We start from the raw sequence: 18,586 nt of genomic DNA on the forward strand, positions 1-18,586 counted from the left end.
ATGGAGTCATTTCAATTCTTCTCGGTTAGGTAAAAGAACATTGTCCTGGTGTGTGTATGGGTGGGTGGGTTCATAGACTGCATAATTTATACCTTTCCTGACTAGACTAAAAATCAATCTATCTCACGAATATCGTTAGGCAGTTAAATATACTGTTACCTCATTGCAACCTCATGAAGGCGACGAATAACCCTGGTATCACACATTACATGAGAATGAGAGGTTCACAGCCACATGTGTAATGTACACACCATGGTGTGACTGCATGTCAACTACATGACAGCCATTTTCACACATGAAAGGTGTGGAAAGTGGCAGAATTCAAGCTGAAATGACACTGTTGTGTCTCAGAAATTATCATTAAGAGTGTCAGTGCTGCCTTATGGGCCTAATTCAAAATGATATGATGTTATGCTTTGGGCAAAAGTTGTGATAAAGGGACGGGAGCAGCAGAGTTTGAGGGAGACATTTTTATTCAAATCAACCCCCCTATAGATGTTAATGTGGCAAGAAGGAAACACTGGGCACTATGACCCAGCAGATAGCCTCTTCAGTAATACACACACACACACACACACACACACACACACACACACACATTGTGATCAGTGCAGCTTGTTTGATGTCAGGGATGGAGTCTATATAAAACCAAGTCTTGGGGTTGGCTCACTATTCAACCACAGGGGGCCTGAGGAGACGCAGCTCCGGAGAACTTCTGCCCTGCACGGATTATCTATGACATTTTGCCAGATGTCTGAGCATCTGCAGGACGCACTGCTTATCGTTTTCATTCAAGCCAGGACTGTCTCAATCGTCATGTTCAACCACAGTTAAGAATTGTAACTTTTTTTCCTTTTATGGCTAAAAAACGGAAAAGTTTGGGTTCCTGCGTGTGAAATGGATATTTACTTCGCACTTTTCTGCATCTCACGTATTAAGTGTTTCCTCAACGGAAGAAAATGAGGAAGAAACGAGTTCATTTCTTTTCCAAATTGGTAGTCATTTTTCTAACCGGATGGCACAAATAAGGAGACGCCGTGGAGATAAACAGTCGCATCAAGAGAGAGGGAATCTCAGAAATCTGAAAAGTTGATTTTAAATATGAACGCAATTCACTAAAAGTGATGGAGGGCTCCGGTCAAGTCGAGCAAACTCAGACGCTGAACACAACTAATGACACGTATAATACAGATCCATCAACGACGGACGAAAGCGCAGAGAGTCTCGCCTACCAGATCACCCTAGCAGCGATTCTCTCCGTTATCACCCTTGCCACCACTTTATCCAATGCATTCGTCATTGCAGTCATCTCCCAATCTAGGAAGCTTCAAACTCCGGCGAACTTTTTGATCGCTTCCCTCGCCGTCACCGATCTACTGGTGTCTATTTTGGTGATGCCCATATGTGTCCTGTACACGGTGATTCACACCTGGACACTGGGGCAAGTTATATGCGACATCTGGCTCTCCTCAGACATAACGTGTTGCACTGCGTCGATTCTCCACCTGTGCGTAATCGCCTTGGATAGGTACTGGGCCATCACTGACGCGGTGGAGTACTCCAAAAAGCGCACGCCGGGACGCGCAGCCGGGATGGTGGCTACAGCCTGGGTCATCGCCATCTCCATCTCCCTGCCTCCGCTCTTCTGGAGGCAGGTGAAGGCGGAGGAGCTGACGAGCTGCAGCGTCAACACGGATCATATTTTCTACACCATCTACTCCACTTTTGGGGCGTTCTACATCCCCACCTTGCTGCTTATTGTCCTCTACGGACGGATATACGTCGAAGCGCGCAAGAGGATCCTGAAGCAGTCCCCCAAGAAAGTGGGGAAGAGACTCACCTCGGCGCACCTGGTCACCAACTCTCCAGGATCCGTGGCGTCCACCACGCCTCTGCAGTGCGGGAGACACGACGTGCACTTCAGCGACACCGGGTCTTCCGCGAGTGAAAACCAAGTGAAAGTGACAGTGTCAGACGCACTTTTGGAGAAAAAGCGCATTTCAGCAGCCAGGGAGAGGAAAGCCACAAAGACACTGGGGATAATCCTCGGCGCCTATATAGTTTGCTGGTTACCGTTTTTCATCTACACGCTGGTGGTGGCGACATGTGATGCATGTTTCTATCCCGAGTTATTTGACTTTTTCACCTGGCTGGGCTACCTGAACTCCCTGATCAATCCCATCATTTACACAATGTCCAATGATGACTTCAAGAAAGCTTTCCACAATGTTGTGCGCTTCAGATGTTGCAGGTCGTGAAAATATATCATCACTTTTATTTATTTATTTATTTATTTATTTATTTATTTGATGACTTATTTTTCATCATGAAGTGGTGAGAATCTTATGGAAGTTTAGAATAGTGAGGATACTATAATAAGACGTAGATCAAGAGACTGTATCTAGGACTTAATTAATAGCCAATTTAATGACACAAGTCAAAATATATATATATATATATATTGACAGATTTGTCATGACATGCTGAAGCTGCGTTGGTCCCATGGTGGTTGGTCCCATTAACACGCCTGAGATGAGCTAGATCTTTAAGCAGCAGAAACCATAAAGATACACCACTGGCATGGCATTAAAGTCAAAAATATGTTTTTTTATGTACTCCCATAGAATTCTGTTGTTTGTTAAATGACATCAGAATTGTTTTGGCATACACTGAATGTTTAAAAATCATTTTGAATTTGAAAATTCATAGATCAACAGTATGTCTTGTATTTTATGCTATGGAGAAGTGATAAGATAGGTATGTACTTTGATCATGGTCAGAGACTGGTTGCTTCTACCCCGTACGTGTCATATATCTTTCATTTAAGGCATAATAATGCAACTAAAATAACCTGTCTGCTTGCTGAACCAGGCAGTAAGAAAAGATTCATATAATATCAATGTCAAACAAAGAAACAGGCTGTCTTTATTGTAGGTGATATTTGCCCAATGGAGCTGAAAGCTGATGACAAATAAGTTCAATTTTGCTGAGCAAACAATGCATTGTTTTACTATGTGCGTGTGTATGTGTGTGGGTCTGTTTGCTGCTACATTTAAAGTGTATCTGTGTATGTTCTTGTCTGAAATGATTTGCCATCTTGTGGCTACAGATTCATGTCTCGCCTTGAATAACACAATATAGAGCCTGGCCTGCAGAGATACAAAAATAATGCTGGGGATTTGTCAGTATTGATATGTGAAATAAATTGTTCTGGGAAATGTTTGGAATTTATCCTTTCTCATTCAGAGATGCTGTGCAATAAATGCTTTCAAGGATTTGCCTGGCACATTTGTTTTATGAATGGTTTTAGCTGAAAAAAAAAATCACACTTTTTAAAATATCCTGTATATATCAGTTACAATGTGATCAGGGCTAAAATGATATCTATAACTTAGGGTTTACAGATGATGATGACTGCAGCATCCTGTGGTCAAAACTGTCTGGCCAAATGCTGTACAGGGCTACTCTCTCATTATCTTTGGCATTTTAAAGATGATTTGCAGTGTTTTGACAGTTCTCCCCATCAACAATGATACATGTACTATATCATGTTATGAAGTGTGACATTTAAATGTAATGAGATATTAAATTAATAGATCAAAACATAGATTTATTTTGATTTGAGGAGAATGCATGGATCAGTTGACATCAGCATCTCTTCCTTTAAACTCCCCGAAGAAACTGCAGTGATGTGGTGGTGCTGTTTATCAGAGAGGATGAGATAAGTCATGGTTAGGACTTTCGCTGAGTTGCGAACTCTCCACAGCCCTCTAATCTGGCCTCTGTACTTTTGGGCCCTCTCTGCAGCCTGCCTGCCTGCCCATGAGGACATGATCTATGCCTGGTCTTGGGCTGCAACAGTTCAATAAGTGATGAGGGCGGCAGAGGAAGGAGGCACCACCAGGGAGATGCTCTTCTGGCCTGCTCACGCACCAACAACTTCACAGTGAACACACACGGAAAGGGCTGCTCATACTGTCACACACACACGCACACACACACAAAGAGGTGCTGAGTGGTGCATGCATGGATTTTCACATGGCTCATCATGCATAAGAGATGCCACCTGAGCAGCCAAACATTCAAATATCTTCCAGGTTTTTTCTCTGTGGCTATATGGCAGTGTCGTCATATTCATCCCCTGATATACTGGAGCAATATATGAAGGCTTTGCCTGAAGTGTTGATATTTTCACAGATATTACTGTTTGTCTTGTAAATCTTCACTTTTGAGTATGGAAGATTTAGCGGATTTAAAAAGAAACCAAGCACTAAGTCCTACAAAGGACAATCACAAGTCCTCAACCAGTCAGAGGATTTTGTGAGGCTTAAAATTAATCAAAGAACAGCCATAATACAGCACAGCAGAATGTGAAAGTCCCAGAATACAGTGATAAATGGTACAACACATTATATTTAATTACGTATTACATAAATTACATGTGTTATGTTCGGTTAATTTTATTCATCTTAACTGTTGAAGACCTCTCCTTTGAAAAACACATTTTTCATCCCATTGGAACTATTTTGGTTAAATATAGATTAAAGGTGCACAATGTAAAACTGAGGACCATTTAGAGTCAAATGACAAAACCCCCCATAGAATTATCACATAATTTATCAGTGAACCTTGCCGATGATGAGGAAAATGAAGACGCAATCATCAAATAATAGGCTTATTCCACTTTTTCTTAGTTGAGTCACAACTCACTTCGTCCCCACTTCAGGCAATTTTGCATGCAGTGCAGCTTTAAATTACATAAAATGAGGAACACAATGCAAATAAAATGGGCATGCTGCTCTCAAAGAAGACAAGTGTGAACACAGAGGCACCATGGTACACTGTGTACTGTGACTGACCTCAGAAATACATTACGCATGAACATTAAGCCTTCCACCACAGCACTACATGTAGTGCAGCACAGCAGCACGTACTGTAGGTGTCACACAGACCTTTTAAATGTGAGGAGAGGACGGTACAGAGCACGGTTCGCCCCATAATGGACCGAATGAATATTTCAATGCAAGAAGATTGGTGTTGTCTAACAAACACGGTTTATAAGTTTGTGTAGCGAAAGAAATGTTGCATTGCTTATTTACCATACACTACCACAAGCTGCAGCGTGGTGCTTATTATCACGCTGTTGACTCTGGATGATAACAAAACGCTATTAATTACACATCATCTTTTTCCTATATGTGTGTGAGTGTTTTGCATTTCTGGTTTAGCATAGGAGTGTTGTGGAGTGAAGGGCGCTGCTGTTGTATGAACTAGTGAGGCTGAACACAAGGATAATGAGCCTATAAAATATTCCTTCAATGAATGTAGCTTTAGTTAACAGCTTTATTGCTTCACCCTTTCTGATCTAAGAGGGTTCAGCGCATTCATCACTTCAAAATGAAGGCACAAGGTCTTGGCTGTTGTTAATAAATTACCTTACCAGTGTGATAACAATTGACCTTGGCAGAAAGGAAAACGAGTCAGCAAGTCGTCCATTAAAGCAACACTGGAATGTAAGGAGAGTGAAGATAAATGACAATTAGAGATGGGCGCAGATATGAATATCCCAGACAAATATAGACAACAATCACCATTCTAGCATCAGTAATGATCATTTTGAGCAAAATCCTTTCAGTGCATGCACTCTCAAGACAAGAAAGAGTTGGTAGGAAAGTAAGAGTTCCCATTAAAGATTTAACTTTGACATTTAAGTCTGACATTTTCTTGCAAATGTATCTATGCAGATTATCTGTGTTTTGAAATGCTGACTGATGAGTTTAAGATGTCAGTTATTTACCAGACTAGATGTATAGTGTTTGGAAGTGAAACTATTTCCCTTGCATTGCATGGAAGGTCATTGCACAGCGAGCACCAGTGATTTGGATCCATTCATCTGTTTACACTAACAAATGTAAGGGAGTCAAAACTGAGCTGTTTCCAAATGAGTATTGTTTTCCACAGCTGAATGCATCATATGAAAAATGTTTGTCTTTAAGGTGAATATTCAATATCCATTGGGAGAGCCATGAGTCTTGAGTCTACCTTCACCAGTGCCTTATAATAAAAGTGTGACAGCTCAAATCAAGTTAAAACTGGAATGGCTGATTGCAGGTGGCACCGTTCGCTGCCTTATTTCCATCCCCTAACACTTATAAACTCAGCCGCTGTGACGATAAACTGGGCTAAACTTTCTATCCAAGGTGAACACTGATTGTGTGTATGTATGTTTAATCACATGCTTTCTCCTCCACTCATTGTTTCCACGCTTCACAGCAGAGCTGCTGTCATCATGCAAGCAGATTTCATGGCTCCCAGCAAAGCGAGGCATTGCGGTGGAAGATGTTAGCTCTACGGCTCGCAGCGCTCTGCAGTGCTCTTTGATTAGTTTATCCCAGAGCTCACCTATGTTTAATATGTTTCTCTACTGTTCTGATTTGTAAAATGAGACTCTCTTCAAGAATCCAATTTAGAGGAGAGACAGTTCTTGGTTACCTTTAGGAGAAAAAAAAAAGATTAAGAAAAAAATCATGTCCATAGAGGAAAAATAATCTCTTTTTGTGCTGACGATTCATGTGACCGGCTGTGTTTACACATGTGGGGCCATCACTGTTGGAGCATAGTGCATCTATCACACTTAAAATCCATTGCGCTTTGACATGCAGTATATCCTCATTAACTGCTAAGTAAGTGCTAAGACAGTCATACATACGGATGGTTAAAGAGATGTGCATCCTGCTGAGAATTTGTCTATCACTATAATCAGGCCACCTTAATATGCATCAGTAGTAATTGGTGCTCAATTACCCAGAGAAAGAGATGGGTGTACACTGCATACCTGCATATCACTGTTGTTATGTTAAAATAATATTTTGACAATTTCTCTTGGTTTTTGAGAAGCTCACATTTTGGAGGTGTAATTTTTTCCCTGAAAGCAATAAGATGAGTGCGCTTTATCAAATTACATATTATTCTCTACCATGTGTTTACTAGCTACAATAAATATACCGTTTTTTGGTGGCACCAGTGGAGAGACATGTCCACACTTCAGCTAGAGAGCCAAATGTTGCAGGACATGTTACACTTGCATTGCCGAGCTACCGAGTCCCATCTTGCGTCAAAATAGTGCACACACTTCAGGATGAGGCAATGACGGGAGTTTGCACATTACAGGACACTGCACAATCGCAGGAGAGCCTGACTTCAAATGGGAGCTGACAAGATGTTGCAGACTTGTAGGTCTGGCCTTGTGGGACTAGAACCAGCAAGACCAAAAGCCCATAGGCCATTAGTGCAGATATTTAAGTTGGGTTAGGTTAATCGGAATTACAAAGAGAATTGGAGGTGTGACATTTTATATAATACAAGGTGCAATCATGCCCTCTCTCTCTGTTTGCCTGTTTGATTTGCAGTAAACAGAGTGATGACGTACGCTGCTGCAGTGTAACTGGCCAATGTGACATCCTGCCTGGAATCCTCTCACACTACAAGAGCACCAACAAAAATATCAGATATGTTTGAAAATAATCCCAGACAGTCCCCCACTGCAGCAGGACATGAAATGTTGACCCTCTCACACTATGCAACCAGCTTTGTGCCATCTGGGATTGGCTGTGTGCGGTATGGTGCAGAGAATATATAACATTACATATCACACACACAGTATCTATATACACTATATTGCCAAAAGTATTCGCTCATCTATCCAAATCATTGAATTCAGGTGTTCCAATCACTTCCATGACCACAGGTGTATAAAATCAAGCACCTAGGCATGCAGACTACTTCTACAAACATTTGTGAAAGAATGGGTCGCTCTCAGGAGCTCAGTGAATTCCAGCATGGTGCTGTAATAGTAATGTAATAGGATGCCACCTGTGCAGTAAATCCAGTTGTGAAACTTCCTCGCTACTAAATATTCCACAATCAACTGTTAGTGGTACTATAACAAAGTAGAAGCGATTGGGAACGACAGCAACTCAGCCACGGAGTGGTAGGCCACATAAAATCACAGAGCGGGGTCAGCGGATGCTGAGACGCATAGTGCGCAGAGGACGCCAACTTTCTGCAGAGTCAATAGCTTGAGACCTTTAAACTTCATGTGATCTTCAGATTAGCTCAAGAGCAGTGCGTAGAGAGCTTCATGGAATGGGTTTCCATGGCCGAGCAGCTGCATCCAAGCCTTACATCACCAAGCACAATGCAAAGCATCGGATGCAGCGGTGTAAAGCACACCGCCACTGGACTCTAGAGCAGTGGACACGTGTTCTCTGCAGTGACGAGTCACGCTTCTCCGTCTGGCAATCTGATGGACGAGTCTGGGTTTGGTGGTTGCCAAGAGAACGGTACTTGTCTGACTGCATTGTGCCAAGTGTAAAGTTTGGTGGAGGGGGGATTATGGTGTGGGGTTGTTTTTCGGACGTTGGGCTCGGCCCCTTAGTTCCAGTGAAAGGAACTCTTAATGCTTCAGCATACAAAGACATTTTGGACAATTTCATGCTCCCAACTTTGTGGGAACAGTTTGGAGATGGACCTTCCTGTTCCAACACGACTGCGCACCAGTGCACAAAGCAAGGTCCATAAAGACATGGATAAGCGAGTTTGGTGTGGAAGAACTTGACTGGCCTGCACAGAGTCCTGACCTGAACCCGAGAGAACACCTTTGGGATGAATCAGAGCAGAGACTGCGAGCCAGGCCTTCTTGTCCAACATCAGTGTTTGACCTCACAAATGCACTTCTGGAAGAATGGTCAAAAATTCCCATAAACACACTCCTAAACCTTGTGGAAAGTCTTCCTAGAAGAGTTGAAGCTGTTATAGCTGCAAAGGATGGGCCCACATCATATTAAATCCTATGGTTTAAGAATGGGATGTCACTCATGTTCATATGTGTGTGAAGGCAGCTGAGCGAATACTTTTGGCAATATAGTGTATCTCTGTTCAGCATCTCCGCTGATCTTCTAGTGAATCATGAATGAGCAAGACAATGAGCCCCGACTGAGTGTCTGTAACTAAACTCAAAACAGCAATATGAGTCCTCAAATCAGTCTGATTTAAGGACTTTTATTGCTGTTTTTTTTTTTTTTATGTCTGCTATAACTGAGGCTGATTCATTACCATTTATCTAAAACAGCAACCGCAAATGTAGCTGCAAATCTACTTCTGCTAATGGCACTAACACTTTGCAGAATCTCTCCATTACTTACTGAGACACTCAGGCCACAAAAAGTTCACTTAAAACACCAGTCAGATGCAAGACTGCTCCATAACAAGGAGCTGGTGTGTGTCTTATCCAGGGCGGGGGTTGGTGCTGAACTTAAGATGCCCCTGCCAAAACTTTATTCATCCTGGCTTAAAAGACAGAGTGGAGATACTGCTGCATCAAGAAGAGAAATGTAGATCATCATATAAGATAATTCTCTAATTTGCATGTACCAACACACATGCACTGATGTATTATTTCAACGGATTGGTGGTGTAGAGGGGTTTTATAAGCTATTATGATTGGCTGATCAGCTCTAATTCAATATTAATCCTCCAAGAAAATGATCAGGTGAGACCCTGGCATTTGTAAGTGAAGTTAAGCTGTCTCATAAATAGCTGCTTTTGCACTGGCGAGACATTGCTACCTCTGAGACGCTCACTGTCCCAGTGCCGCATTGATTGTTCAAGCTGAGCTGGTCTGAACCAAACAAAGAGGGCAAACAGAGTGTGTGTGTTTACCAATTCCTGTTGATCCTGCAGGAAGCTAAGGTTGTGCTCAATAGCCAGTAAACCTTATGTCACTTTATGCCTGTTATGCCGCAGAGAGGGTCGGACGAGCTCATACACACACATCCCACCCACACACAAACACACACAAACACACACACACACACACACATACAAATGCCCCTGGTTTGAGTGACATATGCTATAGTTAAGGACAACAGTCAGATACAAGTGATTTTTCGCATCGTAATTATTGCATACATTTAGCCGCACTGTTCGTTAAATGTCAAAGATATTATTAGAAGATATCTACCCAATAATAAAGAAACACATTAGGGAAAAAAATCATCACACATAGATGGCATTTTGTCTAACCAGGAGCCTTGAAGAATATAAATGAGGGTTTTCCTTGACCTCGGGGATAATTTACATATTGTCTATTAACCTTTTGATATAAACCATGAGAAGCTGCATTTATTTAAACCTGGCTAGGATGTTTGTAATTCTCTCTCTTTTCATGAGAGATAACAACACAAAATGTCACTGGAGCTATTAGCATGAAATTTGTTTGGTAAAACTTAATTCTGCCCCTTTTTCCAGTCACATAAAACCTATTAGACCCCCCTTGCTCCTTGTCACTTGCTGTATTCACAAGGTGCTTTGTCTTATCAGGCTCCCTGTCCATGTCAGACACTGGACACTGTCGGATGTTCCGACTCAAGTGCCATTTACTCAGAATAGCTGTATATTAACCTTACACTTGCCCCATACCAACCTTTCCTATCCTTTGCTTTCCTTGACTCTTCCCATGAGGGTCTCTGACCTTCTCATGCAGCTCATGCAACTGCAGGCATGTCTGCTCCTACCTGCCCGCCCTACCAATATCATATATCCTCACACACTGTCCCTCTAAATGGTAGTACATGTACAGTAGTAGTACATGAGTCCGAAACTGACTAGATGGTGGCACTGTAATTATAGCTTTTAAAATATTTGAGTTCCTAAAGTTTAAGTTTGATTGGCATGACTGTCATTGCAAATATTCATCTGAATTTGCTGGGTATCCATCATAACTGTTGCAATGGCAGTTCCACGATTTTTAATTATTTTAATGGCATAGCGTTAAAGGAACAGTTCAGCCAAAATACAAAACAAAAATATATTCTCATGTACCCCTTGTGCATTCTATCCATTCATCCTTCCACCCTCAGTTTACATTTAGGGTGGATAGATGCAGTTTGTTGGTGTTATTCACCAAGAAATGCTTGCCAATGAAATGCTTTGCCCTTGAGTGCTGTGGATTATGTCAGGTATCTCTGTCTTTATTGAAAGAGTTGTTGTTGTTGAGGATTTTCAATTTCAATGTCAATTTTTGACAGTTTGAGTCCCACAAACAAATACCCATCCAGTGTGATTTTATCGTGGTGAAGGGAGGCAGAGAAGATTGCACAGAAATCTCACTAAATCACAGAGGAAGTATCTGGTTGGATATCAACCAATGGAAACGGGGACATAATGTCGTTGCAGTTTGTCTAATCTTCTTGAAACTTGGCTGATCGCAGAGCCTTGGGGTTTAAGCCATCTTTAAACAAACCAGTAGGAGGCACCACAACTGATACTTAAAATTGGGTTAAACCAACTTCATGATGTTTTTTTTATGAATGCTAAATGGCCAAATTATATTAAGAATATGAAGTTGGGTCATGATTGATCAGCGTTGTCATGCAATATCGCTAAATGCACAATAAAACTTACCATGGTTGCCAGACTCTGTTTTAAGTTTTCACCATTCCTATCATTGGACCTCTGACATCTTCTGTTTCTTTATTTTGCCATTAATGCTTTATCCTCACCATTGACAGCCATATTTTTAAACAATATTTTTTTCCTGCAGTGCTCAGTAAAGCACTTTGTCACAAGCATTTTGTACCTCATGAATAACTTTGACTTGATTTGATATGATGAGTAGGGCAAAATCATTAAATACAGGTGCACAATGGCTTTCCTTTTAAAAAATGATTCCTAAATAAAATCATTAACAGTCAGTGAGTGTTTGTAGATTAACACAGTGTATGATAGTTATTATTTAAACTATTTAATGACAGGTAAACTAGTTTTCTTACATATCTGGATTCTCTCACAGACAGTGCAATAAGTTTATGACTCTGCTCAATTTATAAGCTCAATTGCGACTGCTGAACATCGACAGTTTCCATAAATAAGCAACACCATTTCAGCCCAGTAGCGAGATTCTCATGTTGTGAGGAAAATGAGATCCGCAAGCCACAGAGCAGGTCTCTCCTCTCTCGGTGATGCCACTCTGACATGATCAGAAATATGTCTGATCCAGTTCATCTCAAAATACCCCTGCCCACCCACACACATAAACACAAACAAACACAAACACAAGCACGCAAATGCGTACACAAGAGGGAAATGCAACAATCTCCTGCTTTGCCTAACTCAGAATTCATCCCATTAATTTCTGAATTTATTTTGGTTATAATACTTTTTGTTACTTATATGTGAGTTGTACCTACTATATTATGACTAACCTCATCTAAAGGCATTACAACTCCAGGAGGTATCTGTGGCCAGTGCAGCTTTGACAAGTGTGTATCCTGCAGTGGATTAGTCATGGCTGCTGTGCTGCGTCTGTCACACTGCAGTCGGCTTTAAGCAGGTGTGGAGCTGTCGAACAGCACAAGCTCGGTGACACTTCATGTACCTGGACGTCCCTGATGGTCTGTCAATTGGCCTGACCTCTGCCTCTGCCTCTCCCCACGCTCTGCCCCCCCTCCATACCTCCTTCTGAATCAAGGTTCATCCCGCTCTTTTTCTTTTTCATCTTCTCCTCCCTCCGTTCCTGCTTCTTACTGAGTTGTAACCCTTGCTCCCTGTTCTCTCCCTCTCCTATTTCTATATTGCTTTGCATTGACTTTTTCTTCCTCTATTCCCACCTCTAACTCCTCACTCTACTCTTCTTGCTCTTTCTCCTCTCCTCTGCTCCCTTTTCTTTTTCTTTTTTCTCCCCTCAGTCTCTGTACTTCACTCTGACCACCCCGACTGTCTCCCCCACCGCTTCATTCCCTCCCTATCAAGTAAAATAAAGTCTGCCTAAGAAGAACTTTGATAAATGGGCTCCATTTTACCGGACGCCAGGAGCCACGGATCCATCTCTCACGTACCAGCATGAGAATGCAGCCATTTACCGCTTCTTCAGCACAGACAGCTGGAAGAAACCCTCCTGAGCCCCTCTGAGGGAACACAAAGACATATGCGATTAATCTCCACAATTCAAGCTGTCAACTACAGAAAGCTTTGGAAATTTCAGAGAACATTTTACCGGCAAAACTCATCACAGTGCCACATGCTTTATTTAGCTTATGAGTGCTCCTGTCATCACCTGTATCAAGTACATCTACATATATTGTGTGACAGGAGTCGGTCAACATAGGCCATTTACTGATGATCTTATTCCTTCCAACACAGAGGAATCCAACTGATGCCAATATTTCATCATATGCCTAATATGCAGGCCAGTCAATCACTATTTCTTTAAGTGAGATTTCCTTAGTGTATAGAATTATGCCCTCATTGCCTATTCAGGACTGCTCCGTCCTTAATCAGTGCTGGATATTGCTCACCATCGGGGATATGAAGTGTCTGCTTATACTTTGTTGATCTGCAGCTTTGACACATAAGCTGTTATCTTGCTCATTCATCCCAGGTCTTTTGAGGTTTGAGAAGCCCACTCTATCTTCCCTGTTGTTTTGATAGGCCTTGTTAGGCAGGGTAATTGTCCGCACTCTTCCTTGCCTTATGCGATTTCATCTTGATGAAAGTGTGATGTGATTTTGAAGCCTTTAAGTGAGTTAAGGGTCATGATGTACATTCATGCATTTTAATGCAGGCCGTGTGTTTTTCATTTCCAGGGCCACAAACATCACTAGAGACAAATTTCACTTTGAGCGTGGGACCAAAACTGTGTTTTGGTCCATCTCGGAGCATCGATTACTTAGCTCTGACTAATTTCTTCTCCTCTTCCCTCCTTTTTCTACAGCAATGATTTTGCTGCTTTTTCTAAATGGAGACAATCCTTTTTCTTTGATTAGTTGTTAGATGATAGCTGGGGAGGTGAAAATTGCATTCTGTGTATCTCTTTGTGGAAGACACAAAAGTGTGAATGAATCTGTTAAAAGTGTGAACAACTTTATTATTATATATTGAAACACACTGCGAGAACACTGTTAAAGGCAAGTTTTTCTATGAAAATGGATTACTAAGCAAGCCATTCTTCTGTAGAAGGAGAGAGGAAATAATTTGTCTTCATATAAATAGGTGGAAATTTTTGTTTATCTTCCATAGAAAAAATATCTATATAACTCTAAATGACTGCAGTTAATTTGCTGATTTGGGGCTTTAACCGGTTTTATAGATTCTCCACTAGGAAAACATCTTAGTCTAGGAAATGTATTCCATTTCTCTGAAGCTGAACCGATATTGTAAACACTGTGATGTGAGATGAGCTCCAGTCAGGTGGAACCGGTGCATGGTGTTGGGCAATGTACTGTGGTGGCAGTGACACAGAAGTCAAATGTCCAGAGTGCAATACTCTATTCTACTCTATTTTTTACAGCTCCTTGCATAACATAATACGCTATGCTCATATTTTGTGGCTATACCTGTATTCAGGTTAATTTTCAGAGAGTAGAGAAGAGTAGATGTTATAAGGAGATGTCGATTTCCATTTTCAAGCATGAGTTTAAGTTTATGGCACATTAAAAAACAACACCTCACTGTACAGTACTGACTGATATGATGGTTAAAATTCACAGAATATAAGATGGCAAATCACCATCCTAAGATATAGAATTGCTATAATTTGTGTTGCACAAGCACTGAGGTGTAAATCATCAGTCAGCACATGGTAATGAAATGAAATTCACGCTCTGAGAAGGAAACTCAAATATTGAAATATGTAGGCACCTGATGAAGTACACACTCAGAAAATGAGTCATTCAGTATTTGGTTTAAGGTATTTCTCACCAACTCTAAATAATCCATCTACTGAAAGTTTCTGACTTCAGTTCTTCAACAGAAATAATTGACTTCTGCATTTTTCTGAAATACGCGGTGCAATATGCAATGCATTATTAAGTGCTTAGAAAATAAAGTGGGTCATGCGTTTTAGGCAAAAGTGGCTTGGGAAATAAGAGGTTTATTTCTCAATGAGTTATTTGTACTATATATCTGCAGAGACTGAAAATTACTTTCCTCCTCACTGACTTCAAACAGTTGTGCTTTTGCCTCCTGCCGGGACCATTAGACATGCTGCCCTCTGTTGGTGTCTCAGCACACTGTGACACACTGTTGCACAACAGCATGCATGGGGAGCGATCAAACCCTCTGTGATCCACTTAAGTGCCGGGTTAAGACAACTACCGTTGACTTGTAAGAGTCAACAAGTCAAATAAGGTCACTGGTAATGCTCTAAAATGATCTTAGAAAAAAAAGGAATACAATTCAGAACAGTTGTTGGGGAAACAGCAGACATCCTTCAACTGGAGGACCCAAAACTCAAGTGTGTCCCGTTTCAGCGAGCGTGGCCCCTTGCCAAACTGGTCCCTCCCCACTCGTCCTTCAGCGCAGAGTGAGACTTCTCAGGGAGTCACGCTCACAGCTGTAGAGGAGGAGGGCATTAAAACCTGGGGAAGCTCCAGAAGGCCCATGTCACTCACCAGCTGAATATGAAGCCGTCATCGCCATGGATACCAAGAGATGCATCTCTCAATGTGCTGTTTATTTTATTTTTTTCAACTTTCAGGCTTCATTCTAGGGCTACAAAGCTTCCCACTGGCTTTACAAAACAGTATCATTCCTGAAACAATGCCCATATGCTATAAGATAAATTTTGGGTGGTTTTAATTTGTCTATTAAACATGGTCATTTCAATTTCCATGATGTTTGAAGCCAAGTGAAAAAGGCTGTATGGGTAAACAACATTTGACAAAGTCACGGCAGCAAGACTGAGCCTACATGTGTGTGATGTTTCCTCCATCCTCCTGCACGTGCACTGTGCGATGGTAGCAGAAATGTGAGTCGGCGCTGATGCACACTGACTCTTGGAGGGTTTTACAGCTGACTTCCACTCCTTGTTAATTGGTTGATTTATTGGTTAATAGGCCTACACCATGGCAAACACTCCACACGAACCTGCAAAGGAGGAGTAAATAGGGTGAGGGTGTGCTGAGATTGAACCCGTTTGCCTTGCTCAAGTGTCCTTTGGCGAGACACTGAAACCCTGCCAGGCCCAGCTAAGCTGTTCTGGAACTAACCTTGACCTCTGACCTCATGGAGGAGAGTCTGATGAAACGATGATCTCCCCATGGGATTGACTGAAGCACCACATTGCATCAATTTTTGCTCAAACAAGCCTCAAAGATATAGAAAAATGAAACCTGTCAACCTTAATCTCCAATACCTAGTGCAAATGTGGATTGATGTGGTGCACATGTCATACAGCCCAATAGTTTTCCATGTCGGTACGTTGCCAGTATTTTTCATCACCATTCACTGGCAATGCAAGAGTTAAAAAGTGTTTACATCACAGACTTTACAGCTGAGTGGCTTTAATCTAGAGCCTACTACAGGCACGTACACTCACAGATTATGCAGGACTAAGAACATCCACACAAATGACCTTCAAGGTCAAGATCAAGGTAAACTTTATTATTCCAAATGTCAGAAATTGATTTCGTCATTGAAAAAAAATCCACTATAAATTTTAATTGTATGGGGCACAAATGACTTTTTGTATCTGATTTATTTTATAGAAGTTTAGATGTTCTTTGGTCATGGCTTCAACAAAATTTGGGGAGAAAAAGGTTTTTCAAGATCTGACATCAGTGTGCAGTTGTTTGACTGACATGGTGAACTTGGTTGCCAACTTTGTCATGCATTGCAATTCATCGTGATTGTGAGCATGCATGCTACGAAAACATGAATGACCCCCAATGACAGTACGCTTTGCAACACACATGTACAAATCAGCTGTCATATGAAGTCATCAATCTTTAAACAGGCCAGTTTCTGCAGAAAAACCAGAACAGGTCACTGAGCTGAGTTTGGCACATGCAGTTTGACATCATATTAGCCATAGTACTATCACTGCTGCAGGTCCAGTAGAGTACTAGAGTGGATCACTGATAATCAGCCCAAAGTGGATTTTCCCAAAGAGGAACATTACGACAAACATCACTCTAATATTAGACTGCAGCAGCCCGCTGGCTCTCGTCTTCCCTCGCCCTCCAGGAAAGGAGAAACTCGAGCTGGGACCACGATGAAAAGCAATGATTTTATGTGTTATGTCAAAATGTTTGGAAATTTATTGTGTCTCAGAGTTGTGCTGCACTACTTGTACTACTTGTACAACACAGATGAATTAATTTTCATGACAGAATAAACCTTATATGCAGTAAGGTGGTATTAATGAGTTCACTTTTTTATATAATTTGGCAGCATCTTTGATGATAAAGTATTGGTACTAACAGCTGTAAAGTTTTTTAGGTTTTTCATCAGTTCAGTTCATAATCAGTGTTCCCACTACTGTAACTTTTGACCTTTTTTTTTTTTTCCTTTGCTTCTCTGATTGTGAAATTATGGTTTCTGCAGATCCTGGTTTTCTTTGTCTGCCCAGCCATGGTTGCTATTTTTGTTTAGAGCAGCAAATGTAAAAGCTTTCATGAACTGGATAGAAGTTGAATCGCTATTGTATTCTACCAGTTGGCAATGGAAAGCATCAAAATGGTGACTATTCTATGAATATATTGCAGATTATCAACTCTGAACAATAAAAAATGAGATGGCACAAACCCTACACAATCTATGTTTTTATACTCCATATAAACTTTTCATTGTATTTTTCCAACATGCAATTCAGAACATTTTCTCAATCTCGCTCATACAAACATTTACATACACATGTACACACACATATGCACACACACACACACACACACACATGCACACACACACACACACACACACACACACACACACACACACACACGCTACATGTAGGAACAGATGATGGATGTAATAACAGCAGACTTGTCTTTTGTTGTGCCAGATGAAACACAGAGAGATCCTTTCTCTCCCTAATGAAATAACCACCTCTGACAGATGGCAAGTGCCATGTTCCCTCTGTCACTCTGTCTGAATTTCATCCTGGTACAGACAGACAATAATTGTTCTCTCTAGCAGAATATCAACCTGACTCATATTCAACAACATAAAAGCTAACAATAAAATTAGTTTATTAGTAAGATTAGACTGATCCTTATCCTTCATAAATTCTCTTCAAACACAGTTGTGACATCTGTTTTTACCAGAATATACATTTAATTTTGTCTGATTAAATGCCCAAATTATTGTTAATCCTCACCCTGAGCCAAAAACCTAATCTTGACTTTGACCTGTTTTGTGACCTTGACCCTGATCTTTAAGGAAACCATGACCTAAAACATTAAAATAGCCTTGGGAACAGAAGTGGAGATCATCAAAGACACGAAGCGCACTGTTGTTGTAAACACATTTATACAATAATTTAAAAATGTAGTTACTTTTCCCTGCAGGGTGTGAAGTCACAAAAGGAAGTCAAGGTCAAGAGGAAGGGAATATTCTCAGCAGAAATCAGATATCTCCATATTACACCCGGCTTTCTGCTTTCTGTGGTGAACTGTAGGGATTCATTACAAAAAGTCAGTTCACCAGTGACTAGTATTCACCACTCACAGATTAAGCGACAACAGATTACTGTATCACAAACCCCCTTTGGTGGATTATGTAATCCTTGAAGAGGCTTATTCACGGCAGT

The 18,586-nt window shown here is 41.1% G+C and overlaps 1 protein-coding gene across 2 annotated transcripts; it reads left to right on the forward strand.

Moving 5' to 3' along the window:
• Positions 1–2,258, forward strand: htr1b (5-hydroxytryptamine (serotonin) receptor 1B). Of its 2 annotated transcripts, XM_030044705.1 has the most exons (2): positions 1–24; positions 1,236–2,258. In XM_030044705.1, exons 1-2 carry the CDS (start codon positions 1–3, stop codon positions 2,256–2,258), a joined length of 1,047 nt encoding a protein of 348 aa, XP_029900565.1. The 2 variants fall into 2 exon arrangements, with proteins under 2 accessions (XP_029900565.1, XP_029900564.1); XM_030044704.1 differs by lacking the exon at positions 1–24 and having other exon boundaries at positions 1,125–2,258.
• Positions 2,259–18,586: the final 16,328 nt, after the last annotated feature.

The sequence above is a fragment of the Myripristis murdjan genome, chromosome 22 (genome assembly GCF_902150065.1).
Source record: "Myripristis murdjan chromosome 22, fMyrMur1.1, whole genome shotgun sequence".
Classification (NCBI taxonomy): domain Eukaryota; kingdom Metazoa; phylum Chordata; class Actinopteri; order Holocentriformes; family Holocentridae; genus Myripristis; species Myripristis murdjan.